The following is a 20,593-nucleotide window of genomic DNA, read 5'->3' on the forward strand; positions in this document are numbered from 1 at the left end:
ACTTGGTAATAGTGATGGGTTCCCCCCAGGGTGCCACCTGGAACTGGGGTACCATTGAGCCCCCCTGATCCACCAGCCTGGGCTCCCTTCTGCACTGTACTGCTGTGACAACCTGCCAAGCCCTCTCCAGGCTTTAGCCTGCACTTTCACCAGCATACATACAGGTAGGGACACACCCATCTGCAGTTACACGCAGATGCTCTGACCAGCTCCTGCATAGGAAGGCTTCAGCTAGGGTACTTCCCACCTCCTTTGGCATGCACCCTCTCTGGAGTATAGACCCAAAATTATACCGTCTTGCGCTGCACAGGGAACTGTACAGCGTAAGCTCATGAAATTTGCCCCCTCTCTCAGTGTGAAAAGGAATATGCAATAGCTTTCTGCCCCAAGTTATGACTCCCACATACTAGGTTTAGATAAAGCAAAAACAAGCTTATTAACTACAAAAGGTGGATTTTAAGTGATTATAAGGGATTGCAAATAAAGCAGATTACCTAGCAAATAAACAAAAAAACACAAACTAAACTTAATATACTACATAGATCAGTTATGAATACCGCATTCTCACCCTAAGTGATTATACAAGCATTCTGCAGATTCTTAAGGGGCAAGCTACGCTTGCTTACAGCTTGGAATCCCCAGTTGTTCCATTCACAGGATAAAATTCCCTTTAGCCTGGGTCCAGCACTTCTTCCAGTTCAGTCTTTGTTCCTCAGGTGTTTCCAGGAGTCTTCTTGGGCGGGGGAGTCTATGAAGAACCAAGATGTCACTCCCCTGCCTTATATAGCTTTTGCATAGGGAGGGAACCCTTTGTTTCAAAGCCTGCTTCCTAGGCCAGCAGTGGGAAAATACTGACCTTCCAAGATGGAGTCCAGCACTAGGTGACTTGGTCACATGTCCTTGTAATGTCACAGCAGCCATTACTCGGAGGCTGTCTGTGGCGTCTTCAGGAAGCTTCTCCTAAGGCCTATTGTTCTCTCTAACAGCTCATTAAGGTGAATGGGCCCTTCCTGGCCAGCCATCTAGATTGAAAGCCTTTTGCCTAGTGGGCATTGCCCAGGGATAGCTACATGTGAAAGAGATACATAGTCAATATTCATAACTTCAGATACGAAAATGATACATGCATACAAATAGGATAATCATATCCAGCAAATCATAACCTTTCCAATGACACCTCCCATGACTGATCTTGCATGAAATACATCATAACTATGTCATAATTATACCATAATAATATCACTGTGAAGACTATGGGATGCAGTGTCACAGTAATGCCTGCCAGGGACTGGATCTTAAAGACACCTCAGCTGGAGGGCAGGTCTCATGCACGGGGGGTGATAGAAAGGCTGCTGGGAGATGTGCTACCATGGGCCACGTGCATGTAAGTTATATGCAGTCATGCCATGCCTAGCTCCATACATGCTGCTGCTCTGGTTTCTGGTGCCTTCTCAGACACTGGACTTGGTGAGCACCACTAGAGGGCTCACAAGTTATTTAAAGGGATATTACCCTATTCCTCAACATTCCTGTTACCAGCATCCTCAAGACACTCAATGAAACTTTGTTCTGGCTAGATGTTGACCAAATGTCTCCATTGAAGAATCCAGGGTGGCAAAGGGGGGAATCACATCAGCTGATGTCAGTGGGTTGAGTTGTCTTCACCCCACATCCTGATTTGCTCTGCCCTGTACAGCTAAGGAGCTATCTTTCCATTGGTGAGATCCCCTGAACTTCCTGTGTTTGACAGACCAGCCTGGTGTACACAGACCAGGTGTCCAGTGCACGGCTTCCACCCGTATGCTGCTGCTCATCCCTGCTCTGTATGACACCTGCCAATGGAAGTTAAAGATCTCTTCATGGTCCCTCCAGGGCATGATCCTGGCCAACATCCCCTCTTGTTAAATCCACCTCTGATCAGTGGTGTCAGAGTCATCTCAGAGGAGTACAGCATGGTTGCTGCATTTGCCTGTACTATCTAACTCCCTGCCTTGGCATTCTCAAATGCTATGGCTGAGGGAACAGAGCCTTAGGGTGTAAATCCCTCTGTTCTTTATAACCACAGGTTCACAACTCCGTAAGGCCATCTTAGCCCTTCACAGGGACATCTGCTAAATTCCAAGCAATTTTATTCTGCGACTCTTAGACCCGAGTGCTGTCTGCTAATTGCTCCTAGGGTGGGATTGCCCTACTTTCTTTATGCAAAATGTCTTCTTCCCGTATTGTGCAGTATGCTGGTGGAAGCTGACCTTCACCCCAGAGGTGGCTGCATGTCGTTGGTCAAGGACTTTGGCATACTGGAGGATTTAGAGCAATCTAGAAATCCAGATTTTTATTTGGTTGTGTCCCTCTTACTACAAGCACAATGCTAAGATGAGCCAGACTGTGATCTCTCCCCGCCCCCCAATGCTACAGTGCCATTCTACAGTATTAATCAGTGGGGTGTTACCATCTGCAACGCTGTGTTCAGAGCTGGTTGCCCCATCTCCGAAAGGACAGAGCAGGATTACAGGGGGCTTAGAGGTGGGTAATGAAAATGATTAGAGGCAGGGAAAAACAGCCAAGAAGAGAGAGTGGGACTGTTTGGTTAAGAGAGGAAACCCAGCAAGAGGGGAAGTGATGGAGATATAGAAAACATGGAAGAGTCTAGAGGAGAGAAACTGGCTGCTTCTATTTACCTCTACTCATAACTCAAGAACAAGGGGACATTCACTGAACTTGAAAGGTGATACAATTAAAACTGATAAAACACTTGCCTCCACCACATATAATTAATCTGTGGAACTCATTGCCACAAGACATTGCAGATGCTAAGGGTATAGTGTGGGCGTCAGACATTTCTAGAGATAATGGGCTACAAAAGAGAGGATTTTTCTTTAAAACGGTCCTGCTTCAAGGCGTCAGCCAAACTTAGCTGCCGGGGGGAGGAAGGACCTTCCTCTACAGGCAGGTTAATCTAGACTCATCCTGTGTTCCTTGAGCCTTCCTCTGAAGCAGCTTGAGCTGGCTACTGACAGAGACAGGTCAAGGGACTAGATGGACCATGGGATGATCCGGTGAGCCAACTGCTGTGTTCCTCCCAGTACGGTCAGGCAGGGAAGCTGGACTGTGGCTCGGTGGGAGCAAAGCCTGCTCGGGGACGAGGGGCTGGATTCTGCCCTGACTTGCACTCCACAGCCATGCCGGTGTGTTGTCACTTACCCATGTGCTGAACACAAGGCAGTGGAGAATCAGGCGTGTGCTGGGGGGTACAGCCCTGGGCAGCATTTGGCCCAAGATGTCTGTACTAGCTGGGGCTTTTAGAGCATTTCCAGCCGTGCAGTTCCCCAGTCACAGCCAAATCTGAGCCCCATGACATCAGGGTGAAAACTCCCATTGGCAGTGGTGGGGCCCAGATCTACTCAACTCCTAGGGCCAAACCCCTCCGTGGTGAGGGTGGCTCCAGAGACTAATTTGGTCTTAATGCTGCAAAGCAGCCCACTGCGAGTGGGGGAGCTTTGCTGTCCTTGCCCGTACAGGGTTAATTAAGCCTGGCCAAACAGCTGAGCCTGCCGCCTCACCAAAGGGTCAGCATCCTGCTCTTTGTGGCCAGCGGAGACTGGCCCTGCTGCGCTGGTTATGGCTGAGGCTCTGGCCCTTGGACTCCACCCCGCTGGGTTTGCGACGCTCTCTGGGCTGATGATTTCTAGCCCGGAAAGGTCAGTGGTGCCCCCGGGACAGAGCGTGCACGGCTCTCGGCCGCCCTGACCCGCCAGAAGCGTTTCTTCCTGGCATGAGTGAAGATGCCTTTTCCATCCACGTTTCTCCGTGTCAGCATCCTCTGCCGGCGTCACGAGCCACCTCCGTGGGATGGAGGGCTTGGGAGACTCTCCCTCTCCTGGCATGGCCTGGGGTTGTTCCTAGGAGCTGGGGGCGCCGGTTATCTGGTTTGGGGGGGTCTCTCTGACGGTTGTGCTGGCCACAGGGATGAGGGGCCCCTGCTGCTCACTGCAGGACATGGTGCTGTGCATTCCCCTGGCCACGCTGACAGGATCCAGTTTAGCCCTGGGAGAAGATTGTCTGAAGCACAAAATGGCCTCACAAAGTGTCTCTTTCTGCTCCAAAGAGACTACGGCTAACGCCCCCATTTGGGGGGCAGGGTATCCACAGATCCTGGGCGGCTGTCATAAGCAGAGCATGGAGTGGGGGCCTGTGGCTGGATTATGAGAAGGAGTTACTGCAGGTCAGGTCTGAGGGGCAGTGGCAGAGCTGGGGGAGCGGCAGGTCAGGACTGGGGTGCCTGGGGAGGGTTGTACGGAAAGGGGAAGCTTGTGCAGCCCCTGCCCCCACTGCTGTCTGACAGCCTCCCTTTGGGTCAGACCAGCCCTTCACTTAGCCGATCCTTCAACCATTTAAGGTTTTATTTCTCAGCCTGATAAAAGGGCTTGCTGACCCACCCTGCATCCGCTCCAGGAATGCGGCTGATGTCCGTGCTGCTAAATGTGCGGGCCTGTGAGCCGGCTGGAATGTGCGTCTGCCCCGTGCTGGGACTGTGCGTTACCCGGAGCGATGAGCCAGGCCTGAAGGCATGTCCCAGCCGAGCTGGGGGAATGCAGGGCTGCGGGCCGAGCTCCGGATAGCCGTGCATGTGTCTGGGGAAGAGGGGATGTAAGGAGATCCAGATGCTGAGTAATTACAGCCGGGGCTAGAGTCACAGGTTGGCGGGGGCATTTTGCCTTGTGTCAGCCCCTGATGAATAATCTGAGGCCAGCGTTCCCCTCACACACACCTCCCCCTTCCCCTCTGCTCTGCCTCTCCTCCATCTCACCCAGGACTCGGTGCTGCTGACAGCCCCCGGCCCAGCCCATCACCCGTCGTCAGGCCCTGCGGGCTGTTCTTTACACCCTGCGGAGCAGAAAGCCTGTGAGATGGTGTCTGTGGATTTATAATGGTGACAATCCCCACTGATGAGCTCACTTCTGCACAGGACTGGCTCTAGGCACCAGCAAAGCAAGCACGTTCTTGGGGTGGCAGCAAAAACCTAGAGCTGGCCCTGCTTCTGGAGTAGTCCCGGGGCAAGATTTTCAGAAAGGATGAAGTGACTTGGGAACCTAAGTCCCATTTCAAAAGTCATTAGAGACTTAGGAGCCTAAATCTCATGGGATTTAGGCTCCAAAGGACCCAAAGGCCAAGTCTGCAACAGTATTTAGGGGCCTATGGGAGTCAGGCACCTGAACTACTTAGGCACTTTCGAAAATCCCACTAGGTGCCTATGGCAGCTCTGTAGGCACCCAAATGCCTTTAAAAATTGGCCCTCAATCATTTTTGAAAATGGGACCTGGGCTCCTAAGTCACTTGGGGGTTGTCTACCCTGCAGCGCGGAGCGAGCCTCCTAGCCTGGGTCCACAGCCTCAGAGGAGCAGGGCGTCAGCTAGCGTGCTAACCAGAGCACTGGATATGTGAGCTCAGGCTAGAGCCCGGGCAGTCGTCTGGGTTCGAGAGGCTGAGCTGCGTGTCTGCCCTGCTGTCTGTAGCGCGCGAGCTCAAGCCCTGCTGTCGCGCGTGTGCAGTGTGGACATATGTTGGAAAACGCTGATATTTCCAACCACCGATGTCATGGGGAAAGGGCGAGGTTTGAGTGGGGGTTTTTGTTCAGTCTGTTACGCAGTTAAAGGCCGGCTGTGAAATTCAGATCCCCCGGTGGGTTTGAATCTGGGGTTCCGATTCAGGCCTGTCCCTTCACTGGAGCTGAAACCAGGCCCAGCTCCTCCACATCTTGGGTTTCTTTATGGAGCTGAAGGTGAGGCCAGACTTATTGCATGGTTTGTGGGTGTTTGGAGTGAATCCAGACCGAGGCTGGAGAACATCTGGGGCTGACTGATGGTTTTGCTCTGTGATCAAGTGATGCAGGCTTCATTTGACCTCCCAAAACAAAACTGGTGATCACAGAATATCAGGGTTGGATAGCACCTCAGGATGTCATCTGGTCCAACCCCCAAACCCCAATTTTTGCCCCAGATCCCTAAATGGCCCCCTCAAGGATTGAACTCACAACCCTGGGTTTAGCCGGCCAATGCTCAGACCACTAAGCTATCCCTCCCGCCATCTGAGAACTGAACCCACCCAGGTCACCACTGAAAGAAACCGGCACCAGCCCCCGGAGGAGCAGGATGCATCTGAAAGGCTGGGATAAGGAACTTCAGCCATCCCACACTGCTTGGCAGTCCCTCGTAAAACGCTGCAGGAGTGGGCGGGGATGGTGGGAGGGATGCGCCCGGGTGCTGCAGGGTTTCAGATCCATCCTGCCAGGCACTGAGGAAATTTATTTCCTAAGGGGCTAAAAATTGTAGCCAGGCTCTCGAGGAAGGAAGGGAGAATGGCGTGTGTGTGTGTGTGAGAGAGAGGCTCCTGCCCAGGAGCCCCAGCCATGGCCCACATCCCCAGAGTGCTAGATGCTGTACAAACCCAGAACAAAATCCAAGAGACTTTGTCAGGAGGCCTCATTCTGATCTTACTGTCTCTGGCATTAATCAGGACTAACTGCCCCTCTCCCCCAAGGGCTGGGGACGGGGGTATTGGCTGGAGCACTGGGGTACAGGATGGTGTGACAGGTACCGGCTGGAGTGCCAGGCCAGGGCTGGTTACTGGCTGGAGCGCTGGGGTACAGGATGGTGTGACGGGTACTGGCTGGAGCGCCGGGCCAGGGCTAGGGACTGAAGGCTCCGGTCAGGCGCTCAGAGGGGAACCATGAGAACATCTTTCTGGGGTATTTGGAGAGGGTCCATCACCATAGTCTCCAGGCACAAATTGCTGGAGTCCAGAGTCTGCATCAGCTTTAGTGGGTCTACAGCAGCGGTTCTCAAACTGTGGGTCAGGACCCCAAAGTGGGTCATGACCCCATTTTAATGGGGTCGCCAGGGCTGGCTTAGACTTGGTGGGACCTGGGGCCAAAGGTCAAGCCTGAGGGCTTCAGCCCTGGGCAGCAGGGCTCAGGTTACAGACCCCCTGCCTTGGGCTGAAGCCTTTGGGCTTCAGCTTTGGCTCCCCGGCCTGGGGAGGTGGGACTTTGGATCCCCCTCTCCCTGCCTTTCCCTCCCCCAGGGTGGCGGGGCTTGGTGGGCTCAGGTTTGAAACCCCACTCCTGGGGTCCTGTAGTAATTTTTGTTGACCGAAGGGGGTCGCGGTGCAATGAAGTTTGAGAACTGCTGGTCTAGAGCCTCCCCACACTGCAGGCCCTGTTGGGGTCCGGGGCTGCCATTGCATTTCAGGGTCGGCTGGTGCTCGGTGTTGACGCCATATCTTGGGCCCATCTGGTTCCATTCAGGACTTGGCTGGTGTCCGGATCCCACATCACTCCCTGGGGTGCGCTAGGCCCTGCCGGTCTGTGGAGGCAGCTGCTCCCGGCTGTGATCAGGTGGTGCCTGAGCCATCGCTGACCTCCGCCTGTGTGGGGCGGCACTCTCACCCGGGAAGGGATGTGACCACCCTGGAGTCAGTCAGCACCCTCTCACTACGGGCTGCAGTTCCTCCCGTTGGGCTGCTTGCCACGCCTCCCTGCTCAATGGGGAACCTGATCCACCGGCCCGGTGCCAGCCCTGGAATCTCTGCGCTGAGAGTCATGAGCCCAGAATGCTGGGAGGAGGTGGGAAGAGGTTCATGAGTGACTCGCAACTCTTCCACTCCACGACCCCAAGTTACTGAACCCCCCCAGGAACCCACTCCCCTCTAGCTAGAAAGAAGTGGGGGGGTTGGGAACCCATGAGTTAAGCACTATGCTGAGGAATCATAGAATCATAGAATCATAGAATATAAGGGTTGGAAGGGACCCCAGAAGGTCATCTAGTCCAACCCCCTGCTCGAAGCAGGACCAATTCCCAGTTAAATCATCCCAGCCAGGGCTTTGTCAAGCCTGACCTTAAAAACCTCTAAGGAAGGAAAGACATGGTGACTGGGACATGGACGGGAAAGAGCCCTGAGCTGGATTCTGGGTGTGTTTTAGGATAACAGCATTGGTGGATTTCCTTTCCCTGGGGTAGACAGGTTAAGGTATAATAATAACAAGTTATAACGTGAACTCCAGAGCAAGCTCAAAGCATTTTGCAATGCATGAGTGAAGCATCACAACTCACTAGGTAGGTTAGTATTGTGGGGAAACTGTGGCACGGAGCGGTTAGAGCCAATATGTTCGAAAAGAGTCATTGATTTCTGGCTTGGTTTTTGGGACCCCGACTTGAGACTCTGAAGGCCTGATGTTCACAGGTGCTGAGCCCCTGTGGCGAGCAGACACTGACTAGATCAGTGACTCCCCTGCTTTTTCATTGATCCAAGTTGGTTCTTTAATACACCTTGAACTCTGCTCCTAAAGAGACAAGAACAAAGCAAAAACCTCCCTGAGAACTGAACCTGAACTCAGGGGGAGCTGAGCTGTCTCTGTGTGACAGAACTGCTATTGCATGGATATCTGTCACATTAGCGTTGCTGAATACATTCGGATTCTTGATTCCTGGCAGATTCCCAATTGTCAGTCATCCTAGTTATATTGGAAAAAAACCCACGGAGCAAGGGTCAGGACTGGTAGGTGACCTTGCTTCAGTGGGGGATCTGGATGGGAGGCAATGGGCCACATTACAAGAGTTTTCCCTGGGATCTTCCTAGCTAGAGGTGGTGGGAAATGATTTTTCCATCCCATAAGAACTTTTGAGATGCCAAAAAAATTTCCAATCCCGAAGTGGGACAAAAAAATTAATCTTGAAAATTTTCTCAAACCAAAAATCGGGGGTGTGGGGGGGGAGACAAATCAGGTCACTTTCACCTGAAAAACTGAAGTTTTTAAATTTGCAAAATGGAAACAACCCCCACCCCAAAGTGTTCGAAATGGGAAATTTGCCGACATCAGCCTTTCCCAAGAACATTTCTGTTTCAATGAAGCGGTGTTTAGAGATGGAAAACTGTATCGTCAAAAAATTCACAAGTGGAACGAACCCTCCCTTGCTGCTCCTGCTGACTCCGGCCCAGGTGGTTCTGGTTGACTTGTCAAGGACGTTTTGAATAGCGACTGTAAATCTTTCCTGTGTTCTAACTGCCTGGGTGGGGCGGGGAGGAGGGACAGCGACTGGTGCAGTGGTACCTGGCCAGTGCAAGTGCAGAGGCTGGGAGGCAGTTTCCTGCAGAACTTCGGAGGCAGCAGCTGTCCTGAGAAGCACCCAGGTGAGTCCTGTAGTGCTCTGAGCGTACTAAATCCCTGGAAAGGGGGCCATTACAGCTCAGCATAGCCAGGGCTGGGCTGGGCTAGGACAGGCTCAGGGCGACGCTGCAGAGCACTCTCTTAAACACTGATACGGCCACATCGCACAGTCCTACAATCTTCTCTGAGTTCCCAGCCAAAGCAGGATTGGGCTACGTCGGTGCATAAGAAAGCTCCAAAGTGAGGAAGGGTGGGCACGGGGAAGGCTCTGGATTTGGGACTCAGGAGATCTCACACCCTGGGCAACTTGGGCTGAGTCACTTTGTCTGTCCAGGCTCCGTTTCCCCATCTGTAAAGGGAGGATAATACGGCTCCCTTCCTTGGGGGGCTGCGGGGTAAATCCAGTCACAGTGTTGAGCGCCCAGAACAGGCAACAAATGAAATTGAACTTGCTGGTGGTTTGTTATGAGAGGCTCTTTCCTCCTTGGAGCCAATAACGAAGCAAAATCTGGCATGATTACGGGGTGGTGAAAGTGCTGCTATTCCCCAGAAGCCTCACGGCCAAGGCTACAACTCCTCACTTTCACGGAAGATGCTCTGGGACTTTTCCCAAGGCTCAGGGTGCTGCTGACTAGTGCCCTGGCCAAAATCCAGCCTGGCCAATGAAAAAAGAAAAGGAGTACTTGTGGCACCTCAGAGGTGAATGGTGCAAGGTGATAGTAAGGGCAAGGACTGCGAGGGGTGTGTTAGCAGTCAGTGCTCATCAGGGTAGTAACAAGTGACACAGCTAATGGCCATTTGTCACATCTCTGACACTGGGTACGAGTCTGTCCCTAAAAAGTGGAGAGGAAGCGGGAGGAGGCACCTGAAAACTCTAGGTGTTGGGGTTTTTTTGCAGATAACGTAGAAATTAGCGGATAGGAGCACTATCTAATTCCTATATTAAAAAAAGAGGATTTAATAAATATTAGATCCACTCAGCTCTAATACTAACATGTTCTCACATCTTGTGTCAAGTCACTTAAGTAACACTGGTTAGGTTTAAAATGTTAATGTATATTCTTTGTTACTAACTCTCGAATACAACAATCGAAACAATTCTAGAAAAATCTAGATTACTTCCTATCACTTTTTTTGCAGTTCACCAAGCTGGGAATAGATAATTTAACTTTGGAAACATCCTACTAGCAGGGCCGGCTCTAGGATTTTTGCCGCCCCAAGCCAAAAAATTTGTTGGCTGCCCCAGCTTTTTTTTCGTGCCCCCTTCACCCCCGGCTCTGCCCCAACTCCACCCCTTTCCAACCCCTTCCCCAAATCCCCGGCCCCGCCTCCTCCCCCGGGCATGCCACATTCCCCCCCCATTGCTTCCTGCGGCTCCCTCCCTCCCAGGCTTGAGCGTGAAACAGCTGTTTGGCGTGCGGCAAGCCTGGGAGGGAGGGGGGAGAAGTGGAGCGGCGGCGGTGCACTCAGGGGAGCAGGCGGAGGCGGAGCGGAGGTGAGCTGGGGCGGCGGGGGCACATTTCTAGGGGCGGTGTGGCCGGCGCCGGAATGCCGCCCCCTGAAATGTGCCACCTCAAGCACCTGCTTGTTTTGCTGGTGCCTAGAGCCGGCCCTGCCTACTAGGGCAAGGCCCCGTGAGTTTATACTGCACTTGCCTGGGGTCTAGAGGTGTTACCTCACTACAGATAATAGACTAGAAACTAACCTCAAACAGGAGTGAAACTGACACTTTCAAGTCACTTTCACATGAGTGCCAATCCCAAATGTTTAAAGAATCATGAATCAGGCTCACCCAAAATCATGACATTGGCTTTAAAATCATGAAATGATGTAAAAATAACAGATTTGGGGTTCTTTTTATTTGCCTTCTGCTTTTTTGAGCCTTTAGGGTGCCCTGGGGGGTCACATTTTGAAGCTCTCTCCGCAGTCTCCTCCATGAGGACTAGAAACTTCATTTTTCTTTAAGAATGAGGGCTGAAATGATCACATATCCACTTGACTCCAGGAGCTGGGGCTTTAGAGAAAACAATTATCATGAGACTCATGACAAAATCAGAGTTGCCAACAGTGCTTTTACTTCTGTTTAAAGGCTAGTTACTTTCCAGAAGGCTCTTACACACAACACTCCAGCGACTGAGTTGCGGTTCTCACAGGGGGATATTTAAAACCAAACACCAAGAAAATTCTACATTTTAAAGTTAAGAAAAAACCCTGAGACTTCTGAGGTATCTCAGGGCCTCTGCAGGCAGGAAAGGAAAATACACAGGCACAGGAGCTTTGGGCAGTGCTTCCTTTAGAAAGAAAGTGGGAGGGTCAAATCTTCTAGCCCTTACTCAAGTAAAACGTCAATTGCCATCAGTGCCTCCACTCACCGCTGTAAACATCACGGTGACCATGTGATAACGTGTGGGGTCAATAACTATACGCTTCATACTTCAATATCTGAGCCATCTTATCCAGAGTTACACAGCTTAGATGCACAGGCTCAGGGACTGGATTTTCTGAACAGTGCTGAACACACATGATGCCCAGTGAATAATACAAATCGTGACAATAATTGTCGACTTTATGGACTCTCTGGATGCAGTTTCTGTTCTTTGTTCTGGCATTGGCCTGGATACAGCTGAATCCCTAAGAATTTGAGGCACAAACACATCACATACTTACATGGCACTTCCTTGTTCCTTCCTTTTCTCAAACTTAGAACAAAAAATGACTGAACAAAATGGTTCAGTTAAAATTGCCCAGTAGCCATTGCTCTGTGACCCAGCCTGGGGCAGAACCTGCCACTCCTGGGAAGTTAAGTGATCTCCTCTCACCTGACTCTCATTCTCCAGCCTTTCTAACCTCTGTGCTGCTTTTCATGCTGTCAGCCATGACCTCTGTCCTGGGACTGTTTGCTGGAGTCTCAGAGAACTGGCCACCTTGGTTTTGCTCCCATCTACCAGAATCCTCTTTTTTTTTTGCAGCATGCAGCAGAGACAGAGGCTGGTCTGCTGGGTAGGGAGCTAGCCCTGAGAGACCTGGGTTCTACCCCCGACCATGGACTTCCTGTCTGACCCCAGACCAGTGCTTTAAGGACACAATTTCAAAGGTTTTTAGGCACCGAAAGATGCAGCTAGATCTCTAGTGGGGTTTACAAAGCACCAAACCTTCTAAGTGCATTTGAAAATCTCACTAGGTGCCTAAATACCTTTGAAAATCTGGCCCTTAGTCTGTGTGTGCCTCAATGCCCCATCTGTACAATGGGGATAACAGCACTGCTCTGCCTCACCGAGGGGCTGGGAGGAGAAATAGGTTAGAAATTGTGAGGTGCAGCCTCAGATACTGTGGTGAGGAGGCCACATAAGTATCACAGGTAGAGTGGGAACCTCTCTATACACTGCTAGCCCTGCCCTGGGTCCGACCCCTTCTTTCCACCTGCGCCCCCAAATCTCCCCCTTTTCTGAACGTAACCTGGGCTCAGTGCTTTGCTGTATTTTTTCTGAGCCCGCCCCCACCTGTGTTCTCTCTAAAACAACTCTTCTCCCTCTCCCCCCTCCACAGAGGGATTCCTCTTTTAAAGAGAAAAGGAGTACTTGTGGCACCTTAGAGACTAACCAATTTATTTGAGCATGAGCTTTCGTGAGCTACAGCTCACTTCATCGGATGCATACCGTGGAAACTGCAGCAGACTTTATATATACACAGAGAATATGAAACAATACCTCCTCCCACCCCACTGTCCTGCTGGTAATAGCTTATCTAAAGTGATCATCAAGTTGGGCCATTTCCTGCACAAATCCAGGTTCTCTCACCCCCCCACCCCCTCCCAAAAACCACACACACAAACTCACTATCCCGCTGGCAATAGCTCATCCAAAGTGACCACTCTCCCCACAATGTGCATGATAATCAAGGTGGGCCACCCCCAGCACAAATCCAGGCCTTCTCACCCCCGCCCCCCCCCACCTCCATACACACACAAACTCACTTTCCTACTGGCAATAGCTCATCCAAACTGACCACTCTCAAAGTTTAAATCCAAGTTAAACCAGAACATCCGGGGGGGGGGGGGGTAGGAAAAAACAAGGGGAAATAGGCTACCTTGCATAATGACTTAGCCACTCCCAGTCTCTATTTAAGCCTAAATTTTCTAGTATCCAATTTGCAAATGAATTCCAATTCAGCAGTTTCTCGCTGGAGTCTGGATTTGAAGTTTTTTTGTTTTAAGATAGCGACCTTCATGTCTGTGATTGCGTGACCAGAGAGATTGAAGTGTTCTCCGACTGGTTTATGAATGTTATAATTCTTGACATCTGAATTATATGGGGTGGGAGGAGGTATTGTTTCATATTCTCTGTGTGTATATAAAGTCTGCTGCAGTTTCCACGGTATGCATCCGATGAAGTGAGCTGTAGCTCATGAAAGCTCATGCTCAAATAAATTGGTTAGTCTCTAAGGTGCCACAAGTACTCCTTTTCTTTTTGCGAATACAGACTAACAGGGCTGTTACTCTGAAACCTCTTTTAAAGGCTACACTTCCATACCCTTCATTTAATCACCAGCCCGTTCTTATCTTAATCACCTGCCTCTGTTTGGAAACAAAATACTGGCTCCCTGCCCCAGGGGCACCTCTCCTCTCCACTAATGCTGGGCTGTAGTTAAGAGCTCCACCTGGGAGGCTTCTGGCCTCCCCCAAATTGGTGCCCTTGTGTCTTCCTCAGAGCTGGGGTGAGATGCCCAGGTGCTGGACACAGGCCCATGCTAGGTCTGATCGAGCTAGTGTGCTAAAATGTAGCTATAGTGGCAGGAGAGGTGGGATGGGCTCACCACCCTGACTCTGAGCACATCTGAACCCCATAGGCCTGTATTCGGGGCGGCTAGCCCCTCCAGCTGCTTGGACCACCGCACTTACATTGGCTCAATCAGCGCAGGGGTGTCGCCTCAATCTGGGAACCCCCTGCCAGCTCCAGTGCAGACTCGCTCCGAGTCTAGGGTGTCAGTCCCACAGGCGAAACCACTAGCCTAGGGGCCAGCTCCGTAGCTGGTGCCAACTGACATAGCCCCGGTGACTTCAATGGAGTGGCACCAGTTTACACCCGCTGAGAATCTCAGCCCCTTTCCCCTGTACCCCAGCCTTTCCTCTGGGCCACCCTTGCTGGGTGGAGATGCTGGCAGCTGGGGGCTCCTTTCCTGCTGTAGCCATAGGTCCAGTTAGTTATGAGTTCCAGGAAGCTGGGAGGAAATCAGATTTTCTGTGGTTCTTTCTTCTCTGTTGACTCCCTTCCTCTCTGTGGAGCAAAACTGAGGTTCCTCAGCACGTTAGTGATCGATGCAAGTCAAAGAGGCTTTGGGCTGGATTCTGGCCCCGGCCTGGGGGCTCCACTCCACTGGGTGGCACAAAGCAGCTGGAAAAATGGCATAACTGGCTACCTGGGAATTCTCCCCCAGCTTGAATGGGGCTGGGTTGTGCCTAGTCAGCAACCCAGCTCTGCTTTTGAAGGTGCCATCTTCTATGTGAGGATCTCAGCTTTCCTTAAAACAAAAAACAGTAAGTCTCCAGCTGTCCTGGTTGTGAAGAAACCCTTGAAAGGTGAAGTGAGTATTATCAATGCAGTGATGTCTGAGTTTGCAGAGAGCCTGAAGCAACAGCCCTTAGAGGGGCAAATTGCCCCATGAATTTCAGGGGGTGTTAATATAGGTGCCCAGTAATAAAGCAGCAAAAACTTACAACAAACTGGGTCATGGCAGGGCCCAGAATCTGGGCCAACAAAGCTGGCAGACAGACACTTTTGCCCCTGTCCTGCCCAGAAAGGAGCACAGCCCCTACCAGCGCCAAATCTAGGCCTCTGAACATCTGCTGAATCAGAAGGTGCTGTTACACGTGAGTGCACTGAAATGCTCAAGGCAGGATGCAGGGAAGCTGTTTTGAGTTCCTGGGACAGAATCCCATTCCTGCATCTCCAAGGGCCACCAGCTGGTCCACCCCTAACTCCCACGCAGGACTGATGTGGAGAAGACTGCAGTGCTGAAAGCAGGCACCTACACCTGTAGGGCTCCCCGCTCCTTTCACGGACAGGTATAATCTGTCTTTGGTGCTATCATTGCCCCTGCCCACCCAACAAAGACTCATCTTTAGGGTACGAATGAGCAATGGGCGAATCATGAAAAGTGCAGAGGTCCAGACCAGCATGGAAAAGTTTGGGGAGAGAGGCTCAGAGAGGAGTCTGTGCTGGTGTAACTTACATGGTGAAAGGGAGATATTAACTTCCCCACGTTGGAGTCTCTTAGACTCCTTGTGTCCTGGCCCAGTGAGCTCCCTTGTCACAAGGCTTGTGATCACAGCTGGTTGGGAAATGATGTTTCTTCCCCATGAAAAATTTTGACAAAACTGCAAAATGTTTCACTTTTTTCTGTCACAACAAATTTCCTCGTAGAAAGTAGATCCTGGAAAAAAATGTTCAGTTTTCAGCAACCCAAACCCCTGAAATTTTAGTTTTTTGGTTGCAGGAAACAAACAAACAAAAAATCAGATTTCAGTTTTTTGGTGAAAGTTTTTGATGAACACAGAAGCTTTTGCTGAAAAATTCCCATTGGGTCCCAGGCAATTGACACTGAACACGTTCCATCGAAAGGTTTTTTCTATCAGCTCTAGCTAGAATCCTCTCTACTCCCTCCCATTCCCCCTCTGATCCCCATTCCCACGCCCGTCAGAGCCCCAAACCAACCACTGCCCTGCGAGCCACGAACCCCCCTTTCTTCCTCAGTACTGGCTCTCCCAGCCCACTTCTGCAGCCGCTGCCCCTGCTTTCAAGATTGGGGCGCTGCAGTGGTGAAGGGCCTGGCTGCTGGGTCACAGCATGGCACACGCTGTACATTTGCCCCCCGTGCCGAGGCTTCACTGTTACTGCACCCTTGTTGGTGCAAGTCCTTGCAGGGGCAGATTCTGTGCTGTGAAACTACAGGGGCTGAGTCCTCAGGGATGGCACGAGCAGTCTGAATTAGGTGAACCCAGTCTGGCTGATACAAGAGCCAGGCCCTCCCTGAAGCAACCCGAAACAGGATGGTTTCTATCCAGGTACTTATGTCCTTGTCATAAAGGTTCATTAAGTGCTGGATTCTGCCAGCCCTGCTCACATTTAGCATTACCTTACATCATGTTGATTTCAGGGGAGCTCTGCATGAGTGGGGGTCAGAGGATGGGCAGGATCCAGCCCTAAATGCCTTTTGGTTTCATTTGATCTTAGATCTTAAGACGTTTTTAAGGCCCGGTTTGACAAAGCCCTGGCTGGGATGATTTAGTTGGTGTTGGTCCTGCTCTGAGCAGAGGGTTGGACTAGATGACCTCCTGAGGTCTCTTCCAACCCTAATCTTCTATGATTCTATGTGTTGAGACTTCGACTACATCCCCATAGACCCCCCCGCCTTGGGCAAGCTACCCGAACCTGCTGGGGTAAGCTATATCACCTGGGCTACCCGGCTGGCTCAGAGGGAAGAGCCCCCCTCCTGACACATCAGCAACGCTCAGTGTTTTGATGCCCCTGCTTACCCACTTCCTGGAACAGTGGGCAGCAAAGGGGTAGAGGTTTGGCTCCATCCCCAGGTGGTCAGTGCAGCTGAGCCAGGGGCGGGATGCCTGGAGTGAATTGTGTCCCTTTGCCATGGGGCCTCTGCTGGGATCCTGCAGTTGTGTCCAGGTGACAAAACCTAGCTCTGAGCTGTCCGATAAGCTCCTGTCCTACACTTGACCTTCTTGGCCTCCTGTGAACAACACGTGAATGCCCTGAGGCCTCATGGGCCTGGTGCATGGTGGGAGCATTTATTCCAGTCGAGTCTGCACGTTTGTTGGGTCTCACTCCATTAGCAACTCAAGGTCACCCACTCCGTCAACACATTAATCACCCGCTCACTCCAGCTAGATGCCAAACATCAGCTATTATTAGCACAATGCGGCTTTACCTGGTGCAGGATCTTTCCTATAAACTTCTTCCTGGTGTGCAGCAGAGCTAAATAACCCCTCGCTCTCCAGCGAGATTCTGTCTTAGAAGCTCGCCCCTGGGCATTAGGCCACCCCAAGGAGGGTCCAAGTCCCACTGACTTTGTCTCAAGAGATCCGGGCAGGGCCAAAGCTGTCGTCAGGCGTGATATGAAATGAGAGGGTGAGTCAGTGAGTTGGCAGGGAGTCTGTTCTGGATTCTGGGAAGGGCAGAGGAAAAGGTTTTCACCACAACAGAGGTGATGAGAGGGGGGACGGGGACGGGATGGAACTAGACAAGCTTGGAGAGCGGGGAGGGGAGCGACGCAGGGCTCAGTGTCACCAGTGTAAGTGTAGAATTAATCCATTGAAGTGAATGGATTTGCAGCCGTGTAACATCAAATTCCAGCCCAGGGTCTATAAGGAGGCTGTTTCTGACCCAGCAATGCAGTACCCCACGGCTGGGTTGTTGGGGAAGCAGCAGCTGTGGGAGGTAGGCCGCCCCACCACACATGCAGACCAGGGCAGCCGAGCCTGTCGTTTGCCAAAGCTGTATGGTCGCTGATAGCGAAATGGTTCCTGGTTAGCTCCGTGCCATCCTTTGTAACATGGGCCTCTCCGTAGCCCAGAACCCCCTACGGCGAGGCAGCCCGGAACCGCCTCTTAACCGGTTTGCACAGGGACCTGCTACTCCTGGCCTGGAGGCATCGCTGGCCCATGGCAACAGCAGGGTCCTGGAGGGTGTGGAGGGAGCACCAGGCTGCTCAGGTGGCAGAGAGGATTCTCGTGCTAGAAGAAAGCTGGAGGCCCTGGCCCAGAACACGCAGGACAATCCAAGGTAAGAGCCAAGATGGGTGGAAATGCTCCTACTCCAGCACGGGTGGCAGAGTTGGCAAAGGCCTCCTGGGCCATCTAGTCCAGATGGGGCATAAGCAGCATTCTCCTCTGCCAGCAGGCCCTCAAGTATGACACCTGTACCCCTTTGGGGTGGGGCCCCAGGCACCTTCCCAGCTGGAGCCTTGCAGTTCCTAAAGCCCCCACTCTATGGTGTGTCGTTGTTAACTTCTGTGTTAATAAAGCCAGGCCCCAGCAGGCTGATGGTCCTTTCTCTGCTACGCTTGATCGAATAACCCCTGCTCCGCACTCCGTACTTGTCTAGGGGCTTGTGCGCGTCTCCCTGCTCTGTCTGCCTAGTGTTGTTCTGTGGCTGCTCCAATTGGGCTTAGATTTCAAATGGCTGCCCCCAAATCACTGCACTGGGTTTGATCCAGGGCTGCTGGTCAGCTGTATTTAATAACATCCGGCTGGGATTTCTAAGGTGCCCCTTCGGTCTGTACTGCCTTTCCCTTGACATTTGCCTGCATAGAGAGCTGCAGAAGGACAAAACCCCGCTGATGGGTGGGTCTCGCTGGCAGTAGCTGGACTGAAAATGAATCTCGGAATGAACTCATGGAATATTTCAGCCTTAACAAAGCTGCCACCACAGGGGAACTTTGTTTCCTGGTTAATAACCGAGCTGGTTGAAAAGTATCTATGTGCTTCTCCCATCTTCCGAGAACCTGTTCCTCCGAGTGCAGAACAAACGATCAGTTTCTGCTTCAGTGCCAGACCCTGTGCTACTGACAACCTCCGCTCACTTTCCTCCTGTGAGGGATGTGCAACCTCTGTTTACAAGGGGGCTGAAAAGAGCAACCCCAAAAACCCTTCCCTAGGAGCACAGGCAGGAGGAAATTCTCCTGGTGCCTGGGCCCTGATCTGGGGCCAGGGTTTTTACTGGGTTAGCTACAGTCCCTTGGCAAAAGGAAAGGGGAGTTGCCGTGCAATGATCAAACTCATGCCCTGTGGGGTTTAGCTGACCCTCCTTGTAACATGCGATTTACCTAGCCCCAGCAGAGTGTGTCTGACTCACCCTGTCCCACTGGTGCCCCCTGTAGGCTGCCTGGAGTGTGTGAAGCGCCAGCTGTTCCGTGTCGGTGATGACTGGTACTTCCTCTTTTTCCTGGGGTTGATAATGGCGCTGATCAGTTTTGCCATGGATTTCACCGTCTCCAGGGTATCGAATGGTAACTATTGACTGGTTGTGATCTCTTTCTCTCAGCTGAATACTACAAAGCACCCTGGCCTCTGCAGCGAGTACTGCAGAATGATTATCCGCCTGGAGAAACTGAGGCAGGGAGAGGGGCCACAGTGCCACAGGAGGAGGTAGTATCAGAGATCGGATTAGTACTCAGGTGCTCCTGGCCAGGCCTTGGCTTGCATTGTTCCACTGGATGCGTCTCCTGAATGCTCCATAGTCCTTCTGGCCAAAGGTGCTCAGTGGGGGTTTTCTGGACATGGAGAGAATTCCCTCTGCGCTGCTCCTAGCCTCTGCCTACTCAGAACGTAGGAGCCCCAAGGCAATGGCCTGTCCTAGGAGCGCACGGGGTGTTCTGCAAGACTCTACTGCAGCATCACTTGAGAGGAAGCTCCTGGCCTGGCTGGTCTCTGTGGGGTTCACCGACTGTGCCATGGAAATCTGTGTTTTGGGTTCTCCGTGGGGGATGCTGGCACATGGGGATGACAGCAGAATTCAATGCAGGGTATCACTGGCTGAGCAAACAGTATAAGCTTAGGGAAAGGAGTTGGGTGGGTAGGGCACTGAACTAGGAATCCGGAGCATCGGGTTCTATTCCTGCCACCGACTCACTGCATGACCCTGGGCAAGTTACCCCCTCCACCCCCTCCACAGCACAGCAACACCTCCCCACCCTCACCGCTGGGACCTGTGGCTGGAAAGCAGTCCAGAATTTCCCTGTTCCATCTGACGCTCCATTCTGAGGGGATTTGCGGCTGAACCCTAGGAGCCCACACTGACGGGTAAAATACACAAAGCCAGAGTCCATGCCCAGAGGGAAAACTTAGGTTACATTGACACCTAGTGGAGTTCACATGAGATCAAACAGTACCCTGGGAACTCCTTTGTGTATCTCGGTTAATTACTGTCATGCCCACAGTGCGGTCAGAACGATCCACCCCGGGTGTGCACAGAAATCTGAAAGAGGCTTTTATCCTCCCCAAGGAATCCATTCCAGGTGGAGACAGAAATCCACGTTGTTTTCTTTCTTCCATGTGAAGGAGGAGACAGCGAGTGGGAGAGAGATTCCAGACTGAATTTCTGAGCCCGTCTGGAGTGGATTCCAGCTACCCTGCCTGTGCAAATGATGGCACGAACAAACTCTATGGGGCGTGGCAACTTGCTAACCTCAGCTGCCTGTCCTGTGCAGCCCCAGTCTGTTTTCTGAAAGGCAGCAGCTGGGCAGAGCGGGCCCCTACCCAGCGCCGAGGAAAGAGGGATTTGGGTTTCAGATAGGAGCATGGAATGTGGCCCCAAGAAAGGGCAATAGAAAGAGGGTTCAGATGAAGGATGCCCCATGTATACGACGTATTTCCACAGACCCGCTAGGGCCACTGACATTGATTTTTAACATGAAAAG

General features: G+C 51.9%; 1 protein-coding gene across 5 annotated transcripts in view; it reads left to right on the forward strand.

Annotated features, from left to right (window-relative positions):
• Positions 1-9,095: 9,095 nt before the first annotated feature.
• The window catches only part of CLCNKB (chloride voltage-gated channel Kb), a 30,076-nt gene continuing 18,578 nt past the window's right edge, over positions 9,096-20,593 (forward strand). For 3 of the 5 annotated variants that reach the window (XM_075121169.1, XM_075121166.1, XM_075121167.1), the window contains exons 1-3: positions 17,282-17,304; positions 17,750-17,958; positions 19,055-19,183. In XM_075121169.1, coding sequence (XP_074977270.1) covers positions 17,297-17,304; positions 17,750-17,958; positions 19,055-19,183 — 346 coding nt within the window. In that variant the 5' untranslated portion in view covers positions 17,282-17,296. Of the gene's footprint in view, positions 9,187-17,281; positions 17,305-17,744; positions 17,959-19,054; positions 19,184-20,593 lie in introns of those variants that run through there. The other 2 variants (XM_048825327.2, XM_075121168.1) reach the window with 2 other exon arrangements.

This window comes from Caretta caretta, chromosome 18 (genome assembly GCF_965140235.1).
Source record: "Caretta caretta isolate rCarCar2 chromosome 18, rCarCar1.hap1, whole genome shotgun sequence".
In the NCBI taxonomy this organism is placed as follows: domain Eukaryota; kingdom Metazoa; phylum Chordata; order Testudines; family Cheloniidae; genus Caretta; species Caretta caretta.